Here is a 15,935-nt window from a genome sequence, read left to right on the forward strand (position 1 = left end):
CGCAGTACAATTGAAGTACTTGTAGAACCGTGGTACTATCGTGGTACTACCGTGGTACTCTTGCAATAGTACCGCGGTACAATTGAAGTACTTGTAGAACCGTGGTACTATCGTGGTACTACCGTGGTACTACCGTGGTACTCCTAATCACTAAATATGGCTCAGAATATGCTTATTATCTGTATCAACATCCATTTTTACTAAATAAACTGGTTTTTAACATTACAAATTGTGATAGCCAACAAATTCCTCATGTATTTCTTGGTTTTTAATTTCTTATGTATTTGTTTGATATTATATTTTTTTTGTTTTTCTTTTTATGGAAAAAATATTGAACATTATTCAACAACTTTTAGCCCCAAATCAAATGATTGCAGTGATGAAAAAGAAAAATAATGAGGGTTTTGACTATTCTTTGAAAAAAAAAACAATTCCCACAGGATTTGTACACAAATTTATATAGGCTAATTAATCTTTACATGCAATATGGACATTGAACAGTAAAATCATGCGATGTAATATGTACGCGATTGTTTGACAATCGTGATCACCTGAAGGACGCATGCGCGTATCTCGAAAAATCACGTGACGCGCGTGCACCTTTTTTATTGGATCGTAGAAAGGCGCGCGCGATCGTCTATTTTTCATTCAAGATCTCAGCTTCACTATGCCGCCACCAGCTTCAGACGAGTTCTTCTGAGTTCTGTCTTTTTGAATTTGAAAGCGATGACAGCGTCGAAATTGGACCATTTTCTTGGATATTAGACACGGACAAGGATGTGGATCCTGAAAGCTATGTCGATCAAGCTGTTGAAGTTATGTGGGTCAGTGGCAGCAAAACGGAGAAGTATCGAGCAACAGTGTTGGCTGTAAATAGTAAGTCCGTACCGTACGGTGTACCCATGCAACTCAGTCCCATGCATCATGCATGCATTACTATACGATAATTGTGGTCATACATATTTACAATGACGTACATGTCAACGAATAATGTCAAAAATACATATTCTCTGCATAAAATCAAATTGAAAATTATATGATCGGCTGCACAATCTCATAATGAACACATCTGATGTCATACAATATTTAACTTTTAAGTCTAAAGAATTTAACGTAGGCCTAGCTAGGCCTACATATTTTTCTTCAAGTTCAAATCGACTTTCAAATAGATCTAAATAAACCTTCCAAAAAGAAACTGCGTCTGCGAAGCCGAAGACAAACGTGTGCATGGCCATGGGAATGTAACATTATTGTTGACATGCTCACTCACTGCCACCATTCCTAATCCTATATATTCTTGTCATATGTGTAAAACACCTTGTGTATGTAAATAGTAGATCTACTTGTGACTCATTAACCCATCAAGGACGAGAGCTATTTAAAGCCTAAAGGCTAAACTTAAAGGCCAAATTGATCATTGTTTTCCTCTACAAATTGGCAACTCGTATTTGTCGTAAATTTTGTTGGCCATTATTCGTTAAAATATCACTACCATCCCACAAATATGCGGGGCTTAGCCTTAGGCACTGATGGGTTAACAGTCAATTGACATGGTCCATTGACTTGTACCACTACCAGTATTACAGTCAATGTACTATTAATTAGATCTATATTGATTCAAATTGTTATTTTGGTAAAAAAAGGTCTACAATTGCACACCCCCCTGGCATTTCAACAAATATTTGGCCGATTGAAATTTGCACAAATTGATGCTCTAACTAATAATGATTGATATGTGACAAAAATTTCAAAGAAATTCGAAAGCGGGAACTCACGATATCGCCTTATCGGTGTCAACATGGCAATGGCTGCGATTGCGATGCCGATGGAGAGTAGTTGTTGCCTCCGATCGTACAACCAATTGTGATGGATCACAAACAATTATAACGCTGTGAGTGTGATAACATTAACAAGACTTTTTACATTTTTTTCTGTTATTTTTTCCCTTATAATTTATATTCATAATGGAAAAAAGTTTATCACATGTTATGATCAGCGTTATTATTGTTTGGGATTGATCACAATTGGTTGTACGATCGGAGGCAACAACTACTCTCCATTGCGATCGCATTGGATGTCGATGCCGATATCGTAATGTATTAATCATTATTAGAGCATCAATTTGTGCAAATTTCATCTCAATCGGCCATACACTTTTGAAATGCCAGGGGGGTGTGCAATTGTAGACCTTTAGGCTTTACCGTTATTTTTGTTAACTGAATTTGACTTTGTATTTGAATGTTCTACTAGCTACTCTTCTATATTATAAACATTGTCTGTGATTTATGTTCTGATGTTCGTACATTGCCATGATGTTGGTATATTGCAGTGAGTGCGATGTAAACAGTGGCACTGACCACATGATCACGTAGTACTAGTAAATTTCCAAGACCAAGCCTCACATGCATTATCAACATGTCTGTTATTTAACTCCGGGCATCGCTAGCAGATTTTTTTTTTTTTTTTTTTTTTAATTATTTTAAAGCAGTTTTACGCTGCGCATTACTCCCATTAGACATTTTTGGCTCCGGATCACTAGCGCTGTCGCGCTAGCGATCCCCGGAGTTACATGTCTGTTAACTCCGAGGATTGCCACGCTGCGCGTGGCGATCCGAATCCACTCAAAAGTGAACAAAAAAAGTTCACATTTGTGCAGCTGAATTCAGCTTTAAAATAATAAAATCATGCAATACTTGATTACCACCAAAATATGACGCAATATGCTAGCTTTGCTGTGCCTCCATAAAAGAATCGGATTTCCCCCTCCATTCGGCACAAATTCAGTCATTTAATGGCTTCCGAGACTTCCCTCCCGTGGCCAACTGCACAAATGTGAACTTTTTTAGTTTTTTGTTCACTTTTGAGTGGATTCGGATCGCCCCAGAGTTATGTCTGTATGTGTGGCGCTGACGAGCTGCATGAATGATGAGGTAGGTACTAGAAATTGACAATCTGACATAAACATGATTATGTGCATGATTATTTTTTAGAAGTGCCCTAGCCTGTTAAAAAAAATTTTCGGGGTCTCCCTGATATGTTAAAGCAATTATCATGATTATGGAGACATTTGAAAAGTGATTTTTGTATTAATTATTTCCATAAACCAAACCAAATGAGGAGTGGGAAAGCTCCAAGTGAGTTTGTTTGAAATTGTATAGTTAATTTTTTAATTTGTTTCAAAATTGTTTAAAGGATCCAAGGATAATCTCATCAGAAAAAGGAACAAGATGTGTGACGGGCAATCAATGGAGACTGATAAGGAAACTGGGAGAGGGAAGAGAAAGAAGAAACCAACACGCACATACATGTATTCATCTTCGGAGTTGGAGACGGATGATGAGGAGCCTCAACCAAAAGAAACAAAGGTGTGTGTACATGTGTCATATGATATCCCAACACTGGAAGTAATTTTTGATGACTGACAGATTAACAAAATCTTTCTATCCAGTTATCATTTACAAACTCATCAACAAACATAGTCAATAAATCCTTTACAGTTTACAGAAATAACATTGTTGGCTTTGTTTCAATATTATGCAGCTCAATCATATTTATAAACAAATGTTCTGGTTAAAATGTATAAGGAGGGATATTTGTTTTCAATTTGTAGAAACAGAATAACATGTTTTTGCTCTTTCTTTAAATTTCTTGGGTGCTTAATACAGATGGTTCTAAGCGTCTACATATTGCTAAATTTTTCTTCATGAAGTAACTGCAATCGCCAATGGTTGTGTAACTTGTGTGCCTAGACAATTCCCAAGATGCTAAACAGTACTATTTAAAAAAAATCATAAAATTGTTTTTACTTCTATCTTTTCCTTTTTCAGAAATCAAAATCAAAAATTTCACAGTGCAATGAGATGGCCAGGGATCTCAGGAAGCAAATGTTTGGTGCCAATGAAACGGTATGTGCAGCTATTTAAACACCTTGGAATTGCAACTTGCAAGCGTGATTAATCTAAGGTACCTGTTGATGCATAGTAAGCTATAAGTTTGTTCACATATGCAAAGTGTCCTAAAATCACTGTTATATGACAATTAACTAAATGCTCAGTCCTGGGCAAGTCCAAGATAACGCGCGTGTTACGTATGGGACATTTCAGAGGCTTTTATTTCCAGAAAAATGGTGTAAAGGAACTTTGATTGCATTGAATTTAACCATGGTGATTGATATCCAGGAGAAGTGTATTCATGTAAAAAATTGTGAGAAATGACCTTGACAATGAGATTTTAGAAGAGAAAATGTGTGCTGTTACGTATGGGACCAGAAGAAAGATTTTTTTAATTTCTTTTTCAAGTTGAAATTGCTCAGAAAGTATTTCATTTAAAACCTTGAAACTCACTGTGATAAAAGTCACAGCACTCAAGTTTACCAAGGATAAATTTCATGTAAAAAGGCAGAAAGCTCTAAGTACAGGCTCTGATTAAAGACAGATATGACGTGTTACGTATGGGACATTTTTTCCCCTATTCGTTTAGTGTGTGGAAAGCGTATATTGGATTTTTGGTCTGGTTACCAAAGTGAAATAAGCTGTAATTAATCAGATTTGTTTGCAAATTGTCAGGAAAATGAAATTCCAATAAAATTTACAACCATAATCATATTTGATTATATTTTTCATTTTTATCTATTTTGTTTCATACGGGCATGCTGCTAATCAACCACTAACTGATTTGAACATGTATTTACTAGTGCTAATTATTATAGAAGTTTTGATGATATTTTTTTGTTTTTTTTATTTGGGGGTGGGGGCAATTTTTATACATTCACTGGGCTTTTAAGTTGTATAATTAAACTGTGTGAAAATGCCTTTTCTATTGTTCAAGAAGAACCACTTGAGTAATACCAGCTATAGATCTACAAACAAGTATGATCATTCTGTGCGAATATAATGAACCACCGTGCACCGTTCTTGGTCTATATTAGTGTATTTTCCCTAAATATGAAATGCCATGAAACAGTTGCATGATTTCTAAAATGAAAGCATACACACCCTTGCTTTTATCAAATACATCTTTACTACCTGTAGATTTAATCTTGAACAGGGGGGCCACAATATGAAATAATACACAGTTAAAATTCTTGATGTTGTCACAGTTTCTAACAAAACTTTTCTGAAAGGCTATTTTTTATGGGCATCTTCTGCATCATCACATAATTTTTGTAAAATTTGTTCTTTTTTTTTTTTTTGTTATCCCTCTTCACTGTATTTATCTTACTCAGTAGCTACACTTTCCTCTGTAAAGATGTGAATTTCTTGATTGGTAGTAACTGGTGGAGGTAAAAAAAAAAAATCTGTCTCTGGTTCATTAGCAAAGCTGAACTTTGTTTTGCAAGACTTGTTTTCTTCCTCATGATTCCGAGGCTGACAGTAATGGCAACTGTCTGATTGTCATATATTTTCACCTTTCTTACAAATTAATAAATAAGAGGGTATTTTTTAATCAAATTATAGCATTCTTTCAATCTGAATCAGGTTCTTCTGGATGGCTTAATGTTGTTGCATTTCTTGAAGAACAAATGTGCTCCTTCATATTCAGATTGTTCTCAAATGAAGTGATGACTTCTGTATGGATTATGCTCTACCTAAATTAATATATTTTACACATTTCATGCTGATTTATTTTACCTACCTCTCCCCATTTAGAATGCAGCAGTCTAGTATTGTCTCAAGACAGTGGCTGCAAGATTGGGATGCATGCTGCAGGCTCATTGACCATTCATGTACTGAGAAACTATTGATGCCTGCTGCATGTACATTCGCATGCAATATATATGGGGATGTCCCATACGTAACACATTGTCACATACGTAACATTATTTCATTTGCTAATTAAAAATGGGTCTAATTGTTATTTCTTTTCTTTCTAACCAGTATCTAACTTCTTAACACAATAAATTAGAACTTCCCAGAATAGCACTGCAATAACTTTTACAAATTCAGAAATAAACTAAAAAAATGTCCTCAATTTGTTACGTATGGGACAATCGCTGATAGGACGCGACCTAATTTGCATAATTAATTGCGTCGTGCATAAATTTTCATACCAAATTAAAATAGATGATGAACCTCTTAGGTCCACATATTAATAAAATTTCAATTGTGTTCCTTTAAAGGTGTAGATCAGTAGTGGTTTAGGAACTCGAAATGTATTTGAAATCAGGTTAATGGGTATTTATATAAAGAAAACATCATTAAAGAACTATCATGGAATTTTGGACACCTAATTTTACTTCTGTGTGATTTTATGAATGAAAAAAGGTTGATCTTGTATCCATCGAAGAGCGAAAATTCGTTCGTAAAATTCAAATATCAATACACACGGCCGTTATCGACTTTTGTACGTGGGCCACGTACAAAAGTAAATATCTGTTTTCTTTGATATTTCAGCCATTTCTGAACCGATTTTGATCAAATAAACGTGACATTTGTTTAAAATTAATGATCTTACTTCAGTATTTTTAGTTATTTTCATTCCAGCTCCCAAAATAGTTAAATGGTTCCAACGCCCTCTCGCCCACTACTGATCTTCCTCTTTAAATAATAATGATTTTTTATATTTGTCCCATACGTAACACAGCATTTCTAATTTATGCAAATTAAGTCACTGAAATTTGCATAAATTTGCATGATACAATTTATTCCTTCACAGAATTTTAAATTTCAACTATCATGCTTCAAAATGACACCAAACATTTCAATGTTGAGCAAAGATGAAATTTTGTCTTCTCAGGGGACCTTATCTTGGACTTGCCCTCCTATTGATTGCTACAATTTTAACACATTTGAATGAATCCTTTAAAATTTTCATTGAACATATTTAGCTAAGTAATTAAACATTATAAATGTACAAAGTCAATATATTTAGTTAGATAAGTATGCTAATTGCCATGTAAAATCTTACAAATCCTAATTCACAGTGAAACCTTGTTATTGGTCAAAATTAACTAAATCCTGTTATGACGAGGTAATTGCGCTGGTTCACATTCATAAACCATACTTTTTAACTAGTGTCCGATTTGTTATCATTCTGACAGAAAAAATCAAATGGACGTACGGCAACGGGAAGTGGAACAAGTGGTGAGATAATTGACCTGAAAAAGCAGTTGGAGAAATCAAGGAGAGAGACTGAGGATCTGCAGGTGAAGCTGACTAAGGAGAAGGCAGTTAGGGAAAAGATACAGCAACAGCTGTTGTTTTTGCAAGGTACAGTATTTCCTCCCATTATTTAGTATTCAAATGCTTGGACAATACCTCATAGTCATATACCTCACATATTCGTTAAACAAACCTTTAGTTTATGGTGCCCTTTTGAGCCCATTTAAATAATTCATGTTGAATAGTTGGTAAAAAAAAAAGTTGGAATGAGGGGACTTGTTCCATATGTTAACAACTCTGTATAAGCCTTCTGAACTTTGTGAAATTCATGGAGTGGCTTCTTTTTCTGAGGTATCCCAATCTCTCAAAGAAGTTTTCTACTTTTTTTTATCTGTGTCATGATCTTATGTTTGTATTAAATCTCCAGCTCTCTTCTCCATTCTAGAGTATTCAGCTTCGGTTTGGCAAATTTTTCTTCATATAATACCTTCATAGTTTTAAATAGTTCAATTTTTAGTGGTATGAATAAATATCTATGTTATTTTGTTTTTGTTCAAGGAGTGCCTAAATTCATCGAAACCTTTAAAGGGTTCATAGTGGATATGGAGGAGATGTCGAGACTCAAGGTATGTTGTGAATCTTAAGGGGTGGTCACACTGGACATGACTATACCCACGAATTTGCTGTATGCATGTGGTACGAACTAGTGCTCTATGTCTACTGTTCACATATTTGCCAATGCCATGAGAAAGCAGTAAGAATCCGATAACACTTCCATCAAGAATGGAGAAGAACCAGTACGATTGCAGTAAGAATGGTGGACAATACCTATGACATTCTTACTGCAATTGTACCAAGTGTGTAACCCTCGTACTGGTTCTTCTTTCTTGATGGAAGAGTATCGCATATTTACTGCTGTCTCACTGCATTCTTGTGGCATTCGCAAATATGCATTCAGTATGCATTGAGCATATGTAGGTATGGTCGATACATGGCGAACTACGATCGTACAGGTTAATACCGCAGGCAAATGTGTACAGCATTTGTGGGTATAGTCATGACTGTGTGATCACTCCTTTAGGCAAAGCGATTCCAGGCCAGCGTGCATTTGTGTTTATGATGAATTACTCTGGATGGATCGTTATATTGTATAGGTCTATGAAAACTGAATCAGTGGGAATTAGTAACTATTTAGAAGTCATTTTTTAGAGGAGGAAACATGCATGCAAATCTCTTATGCTATTTGCTATTTTCTGTTTGCTTTTGTTTCCTTTGATTGCTTGACCTACTTTGCAGTAAAATCTTGGTAAATATTTGATGGTATGAAATATGGATTTTCGTTTTCATTGGCAGGCTGATCATGAAGAGATGCACTGTCCATCAGGAGGGTCATCTACATCATCCTCGCCCGCTCGTTCCTCGCCCGCTCGTTCCTCCACCCAGTCCTCCACCCAATCCTCGCCATCATCAGCACGACCACAGGTAATTACTTCATGTATAAATATTTTAGTTCGACTAAGTGGCCCAGATTCAAAAAGAAAATTTGTACATAACCATGATTAACATTGATTACTGCTCGTATACAAGATAACAATTTCTAATTATATGATGGTTCGAGCTTGCAAATCGGCAAAATATTTCAGAAACATTTATTTGTTGCATTAAGTGTGTACTGTCAATATTGTTAACAGTATTTAGTCCTCACCAGGCCAGGTTAGTCTATAGCCCGCACCCCCCCCCCCCACAAGAAATCTCGGCCCCTTATAACGAGGTGTTTGGGACCATCGATTTTACCTTGTCATAAGCGGTATCTCGTTATAAACGGCAGATTCAATAACACATATAGAAACACATTTACAATTGGGACCAAAGGATTCTCCTCGTTATAAGCGGTACAGGGAAACCCCGTTATAACGAACTCGCTTATAACGAGGGGAATCCTTTGGTCCCGATCGTAAATCTGTGTTTTATATGTATTATTAAATCTGCCGTTTATAACGAAGTACCACTTAATATAACGAGGTAAATTTGATGGTCCCGACCACCTTGTTAAAACAGGGTTACCTGTACTTCATTATAAGCGAGCTCGTTATAACAGGGTTTCCCAATATCATGATCACTTCTGACAGATGTACCCGTCCATTATGTAATTTTTACTCAGATTACAAAGCTACCAGCAATTTTGATTTGATAATATTTTCTTCATTCATTGTTCGTTTATAGTGGAAAATGTGTGCCATCATGGACATTACATATTTGGGCAAATTATGTAATGGATCCTGATGGTACACATTTTATGAAATAGCTGAACATTTGATGAGCCAAATGTTTGTAAACTTGTAGTGTATAAACTTGTTCATAGCTTTGTATTCAAAGTACAAGTTACATCCTTTAAATTGTGCGATAGCGGAAGCAGGATTTTTTATAGTTCGCAATCGAAGATCCATCTAGTTCATATTTGTAATGTCTTTGACTCTGGAATAGCCCGTATCAGCCTACTTATAAAAAGATATCACTGCCCAATCTATGCAGGGCTAGTGCTTAGCTTTTTATTTACAGGTGAACATAACACATTAAATATATTTGATCATAGACTTGTGTGTTGTAGAACCTAACAAGTTTGTGGCTAATACAGAGCTTCTTTCTTATTTCTAGTGGCCAAATAAAATTTCAAGTGGCCATTGGCACCCAAGTCGTGCTATGATTCTCATTTACCTACCTTGACTATAATCTTTTTTTTTTTTTTTTTTTACGTGTTCCTTTGCAGGTCATGTCAAGTCAAAGTTCCCAGGAGTGTCATCATCGGAAATCCGCATCGTTATGCGGAACAAAGTTGGCAACGAAATTAAGTTGGCCAAACGTAGATCTCAACCGAAAGAGAACCAAGCCAAAGAAAACCAAGCCAAAGAATTAAACCAAGAACCACAAGATGAGACCGAATGAAGCACTTTGTCAAGATGACTAATTAATTAATAATGAGCTAAGTCTTGTTACTTACTAATTATCCCCTGTTCACTGTCCAGAGGAGGCAAATTTGCGCGACCTGCCACATTCTTCGCACCATTCAGTGACGAGGTCAGTAACATGGGCCTGCCGAACACTGCCAGCATCAGAGGACTTAACAAGCACATGCATATTCTGTTCCAAATATAATTTAGTATGATCATCATGATGCGACCTATCCGAGTATGCCATGTTTGGTACGTTTCTGGCACTTCTGAATCGCCCGTCGCTCCTGTGTATTTTTTTGGTTGATTGGAATATGTTTTAGACCACAGGCATTGCTATAATGCTTGCTACAGACCAACATTAAAAAAAATAATAATAATGTTTTAATAGGGGCCAGAATTATCCTTATCTGATATATTAAAGGTGCTCCTGCATCGTTTATCATACACACAGTGCCATCTTGCGCACAAACTAGCCTAGTTCAAAATGGCGATCTGTAGCGTAGCATCCCAACGCTTGATGATCTTTAACATTTCACCTGTTTCTAAAGCTATTTTGATAAAAAGCTCTTCATGGGCCATCACATCAATTCTAGGCATGTATTGTGTTTTCCGTCCAGCTGGTACTAATATATTAAATTTTATGTTTTGGCATGTGGATATCAAATGACAGTGCGCACGCATCAATCAGTGTTCTTTGTTGGCACCCTTCTAAACAAATAAGTGTCAAGAACTTTCTTGTTGAGTAAATTTTGATCTGATAAGGAAACAATTTGAGATTTTTTTGTGCAAAAAATGGCATTTATATATGATCTACGGATAAAAGCCCAAATTCACCTTGAAGAATGGAATCAAATCAGACTAACAAGAAACTACGTCTCTTGGAAGACATCAAAATTTATATGGGGAACCTAAATTGCCTCAAACATGCATTAAAATTTGAGACATTTGGTATTGTTAATCTGGTCTTTAAACAAAAGCGAATGGAATTAAAATTGCTTTTGTTATGATTTTGAATGACGGGAATATACCAAATTATTTCATGTTCCTGATTGTTCCGTACTCTATTTGCCAAAGATATTGCTGAAATGTATTCATTGTGTGCTGAAAAATAACTTTGATAATGTGTATGCGTTTGACGCCATTTATTTAAGTGGCAAATTTCCTCTCGTCCTTTAAAAACTTTGCCTTGTGCCAAATAACAAAGTATGCTCATGTAACATTTTAAAGGCATTGTCTTCTATATGTGTACACAATATATTTACCCTACTTATTTGTTGTGTAAGGTCACATTGATAAAGTGCTGTAACAAATATTGTTATATTATTGATAGATTATCTGTAGTAGTTATAAAAAAGTACTAAAGTAGAGATGTTAGATATCTTCATGTTTTTGTTGCAACTCAGTACAGATGTTTTTAACTACAGTTTTGAGATATTATTGATAGATTATCTGCTACAATTTCTACATATATGATTCATTTATTTATTTATGATTCATTATTTTAAATAATCATATTTTACTTCTATTTACTTACCTTGTCAAAGATTTTCTTTGCTCTTCATTACCTATAATATATATTTATGTTCAGTTTAATTCTCCACTCAATTCAATCTTTATTTGGAAATAAAGATTGAATTGACTGTATTATTCGTGTTAATTATATATTCAAAAAGCTGCATCACTTCGCCGTGATCCCTCGCATAGGCCTATAAAGTTGATTCTATCCTTTGGGTTTATGTCAGGTTTCTATAGCTTCTGACCATACGAGCATTGAAAGTTAAGGGGTTTATGGGACGAATTATCGACTAGGGCCGTCCATAGCTCAGTCGGTAGAGCACCGGGCTAGCAATCCGGAGGTCTCGGGTTCGAATCCCGATGGAACCCCATTTTCTTTGCTCTTTATTACCTATAATATATATTTATGGTCAGTTTAATTCTCCGCTCAATTCAATCTTTATTTGGAAATAAAGATTGAATTGACTGTATTATTCGTGTTACTTGTCAAAGATTGGAAGGAACTTGATTGATGTATGTTTTTGTTCCAACTTGGATACAAGTACGTGTTTTACAACTCAACAGTTCTTGAAAATTTTATAGACTTTATATGAAGCGTAATCTCAACTTGCCTTTACCATAAACATTGTGCTCGAACCTAAAACTCGTTAGTCATAGTAGTTATAAAAAAGTACTAAAGTAGAGATGTTAGATATCTACATGTTTTTGTTGCAACTCAGTAGAGATGTTTTTAACTACAGTTTTGAGATATTATTGATAGATTATCTGCTGCAATTTCTACATATATGATGCATGTGTTTAGTTTTAATGGTTTTAAATAATCATGTTTTACTTCTATTTACTTACCTTGTCAAAGATTGGAAGATTTATGTTTTTGTTGCAACTTTGATACAAGTACGTGGACAGTGTTTTACAACTCAACAGTTCTTGGAAATTGTATAGACTTTTTATATGAAGCGTAATCTCAACTTGCCTTCACCACAAACATTGTGCGTGAACCTAAAACTCGTTAGTCATAGTTGTTATAAAAGTACTAAAGTAGAGATGTTAGATATCTTTGTTTTTGTTGCAACTCGAGTACAGATGATTTTCACTACAGTTTTTATCATGTAAAATATTAAGCATATAACTTTAACTTGCCTTTACTTCAACCAACCATTCAGCCATTGTGTGTGCTAAAACTTCAGGAATCCCGTTACCTCAACCAACCATTTAGCCATTGTGTGTGCCAAAACTTAGTCATGTTAGTAAGAAAGTACATGATTACAGATGTTAAAACATATATATATATATATATATATATACATATCTCAAAATAAACTTTTTATAATATTAATACTTTTGTAATTTTCTTATTACTGTGATTAAGCTAAATGAAATTGTGATCGTTTTCATAAAGGTGTGCAAGTACCGCAGTAGCACCAGGGTAGTACCATGGTACAGGTACGACGGTACTATCGCAGTACAGGTTTACAGGTACAGCGGTACTACTGCGGTAGTACCGCAGTATAGGTACCGTGGTACTACCGCAGTACAGGTACCGCGGTACTACCGCCAGGTACTGCGGTACTACCGCAGTATAGGTACCGCGGTACTACCGCAGTACAGGTACTGCGGTACTACGGCAGTACTACTGCGGTACTACCGCAGTATAGGTACCGCGGTACTACCGCAGTACAGGTACTGCGGTACTACCGCAGTACAGGTACTGCGGTACTACCGCAGTACAGGTACTGCGGTACTACCGCAGTACAGGTACTGCGGTACTACCGCAGTATAGGTACCGCGGTACTACCGCAGTACAGGTACCGCGGTACTACCGCAGTATAGGTACCGCGGTACTACTGCAGTACTACTGCGGTACTACCGCAGTATAGGTACCGCGTTACTACCGCAGTACAGGTACTGCGGTACTACCGCAGTACCTGTACTGCGGTACTACTGCAGTACTACCGCAGTATAGGTACCGCGGTACTACCGCAGTACAGGTACTGCGGTACTACCGCGGTACTACCGCAGTAGTACCGACCAATTTACCACGAGTACTACCGCAGTACTTGTACTGCGGTAGTACTGCGGTACTTGTACCGCAGTACTACCGCAGTACTTTTTTACAAGGGCCTCATTACTTTAGTACTTATTTCACTTATATTCTCACTTTTATAGAGTCTATCACAAGGTGAGGTGTTCTCTTTATGAGAGGACAAGTACAAAGGTTTCATAACATTATATCATTGATGAATCGTTTGTCATATGATTAGAATGAGCAAAAAGAGATGTTTTGGGGTATATTTTCAGCGTCCAAAAGGGGAGAGTTGTTCATCGGTGACATCATAGTTCTTGGTCGCATTGCCAATGGGCGGATCTCCATAGCATTTGTGATCTCGACATTCAAATGCTCATAACTCTGCTAGTCCTATTTTACTCAAACTTTTGTTGATCTTATTCTTAGATTTTTCACAAAAGCTAACTTGCTCCAAGAGTTTCATTCTCCTTTAAAGTAAATCCAGAAATAATCCTATGTAACTTTAATTTTTGTAAAGAAAAAAATTAAATGTCAACATCATTTTACTACCTAAAGCTATATATATTGTAACACGAGACCATATAAAAAAAAAAACTTTTAAAATAGTATTATATGCTGCCACCACAATAGTTTAGAGAGTTATTGAGCTCTTGGCCAAACATAATCTAACATTTGACCCAACGAACGTAGAGGGCAGCAACACACATCGTTCCGTGCAAGCCTCGCGGGTGAGTTGCGGGCAGATATTTTCCAGCACGCAACAAAATTTCTGCGGGCAAACAAGAATTTTCACAAGTTCTGCGTGCGGGAGGCGTGCAATCTATTGTCGACCTGCGTGCATTGCGTGTGACCTGCGGGCGAGGCACGTGCAAGCTTCCGTGTAAGTTGCGGGCGACATACGTGCCCTAGCTGCGTGTTATCTACTGCCAACCTGCGTGTTATCTACCGCCAACCTGCGTGTAAGATGCGTGCAAGGTGCAAGCATTGGGCAATCGTCATTTCTCAAGTAATTCCTATGAGTAAACATGCCTCGATCGTGCTGAGACCATTGCCGATCGAATCGATACCGACCACGAGGTCGACGACTCGGAGGCCACATGACAGGGGAGTCGCGAGGCCTTTTCCAGTGGTGGTGGGGGAGGGGGCGGGAGGGGGTGGAGGCTCTGATTACCGACAAATATCAGTACCGATTCCCGACGTTCGACAATCATGTGGCATGGTAGGGTTCCTCATTGTCATCAGTCACATTTTCTTTCGTCATACCAAGGGACAGATCCAGCTCAAGTTATCAATAGAAGGGAAGGGGGCGGGGAAAAAATGTTTCATTCACATTTTCCTCGTTACTGCCGCCAAAATCTGATTTATTTTAGGAGTTAGTCCTAACTAAACTTTCATTCTTATTTTTAGAAACAAGTCAACGTATTTCATGTGGCCTAAATATAAATAACCATTCGCGCTCACTGAAAATGTTTGTATTTCGACCTGAACTCTCGATCGTAATCATGAAGAGGATGGATATACGATCTGAAACTTGGACATTATAAACACTAATTATGAATAATATCCGTAAATAACTAAACAATAAATGACTGTTTGCATTGACTCATGAATAGAATACATTTCTCACTAAATAGAGCAAGTCCGAAGCGCGAGCTGACGGGAAAAAATAAATTCAGATATCCGAGCTGAAAACTGAACTGGTTATCACAGTCTAATAAAAGCGAGATGAGTGTAACCATGAAAAAGGTGGGCATAGTACTAAATAACATTTGCAAGCGCGAAGTGCGACCTAAAATTTCGTTTATTTCAAATCCTGAAAATTTGACATTCTAAATACTTTTTGCAATCATGAATTAAATAATGCGAGCGCGAGTTGGTATTTTTTTCTAGATTTAGACTTGAAATCTGACATTTCATGCAGTTTTTGTTATCATTAAAAAAAGATATCAATGAATAATACGAGCGCGAAGTGTGAGCTGAAAATTTCTGATATTTTTAGTTGAAAACTTAAACTTTTTTTTACACATGCACGGATTCCGCATCTGTAGGCCTAATTGGACGCGAGCAGAAAGTATTTATTTACTGACCTGAACGGGAACCTTTAAACTACTGTCCAACATGAAGGAAAATGTAAAAATATAACGCTCCGAGCACGAAGTGCGAGCTCATTTTTTTTTACCTTAAACCCGGAACATACTAATCACTTTTGGATTAGTTGCGCGGGCTGATAACTTTGACTTTACAACCTGGTAATTGAACATTCTAAACATTTTTTTGCAATCTTGAACACGATGGGTATGAAATCAAACGAGTTATGCGAGCGCGATGCGCGAGCTAGTTTTT

General features: G+C 36.6%; 1 protein-coding gene and 1 non-coding gene across 2 annotated transcripts; both read left to right on the plus strand.

Moving 5' to 3' along the window:
* The first annotated feature begins 652 nt into the window (after window positions 1-652).
* LOC135153689 (uncharacterized) lies at window positions 653-12,902 on the plus strand. Its single transcript, XM_064097740.1, has 7 exons — window positions 653-876; window positions 3,193-3,365; window positions 3,828-3,905; window positions 7,040-7,208; window positions 7,659-7,726; window positions 8,454-8,582; window positions 9,868-12,902. Exons 1-7 carry the CDS (start codon window positions 819-821, stop codon window positions 10,012-10,014), a joined length of 822 nt encoding a protein of 273 aa, XP_063953810.1. The 5' UTR covers window positions 653-818; the 3' UTR covers window positions 10,015-12,902.
* Window positions 11,865-11,935, plus strand: TRNAA-AGC (transfer RNA alanine (anticodon AGC)). Its single transcript has one exon. It is a non-coding gene; the product is annotated as a tRNA-Ala (tRNA).
* Window positions 12,903-15,935: the final 3,033 nt, after the last annotated feature.

This window comes from Lytechinus pictus, chromosome 3, assembly GCF_037042905.1.
Source record: "Lytechinus pictus isolate F3 Inbred chromosome 3, Lp3.0, whole genome shotgun sequence".
Lineage (NCBI taxonomy): Eukaryota > Metazoa > Echinodermata > Echinoidea > Temnopleuroida > Toxopneustidae > Lytechinus > Lytechinus pictus.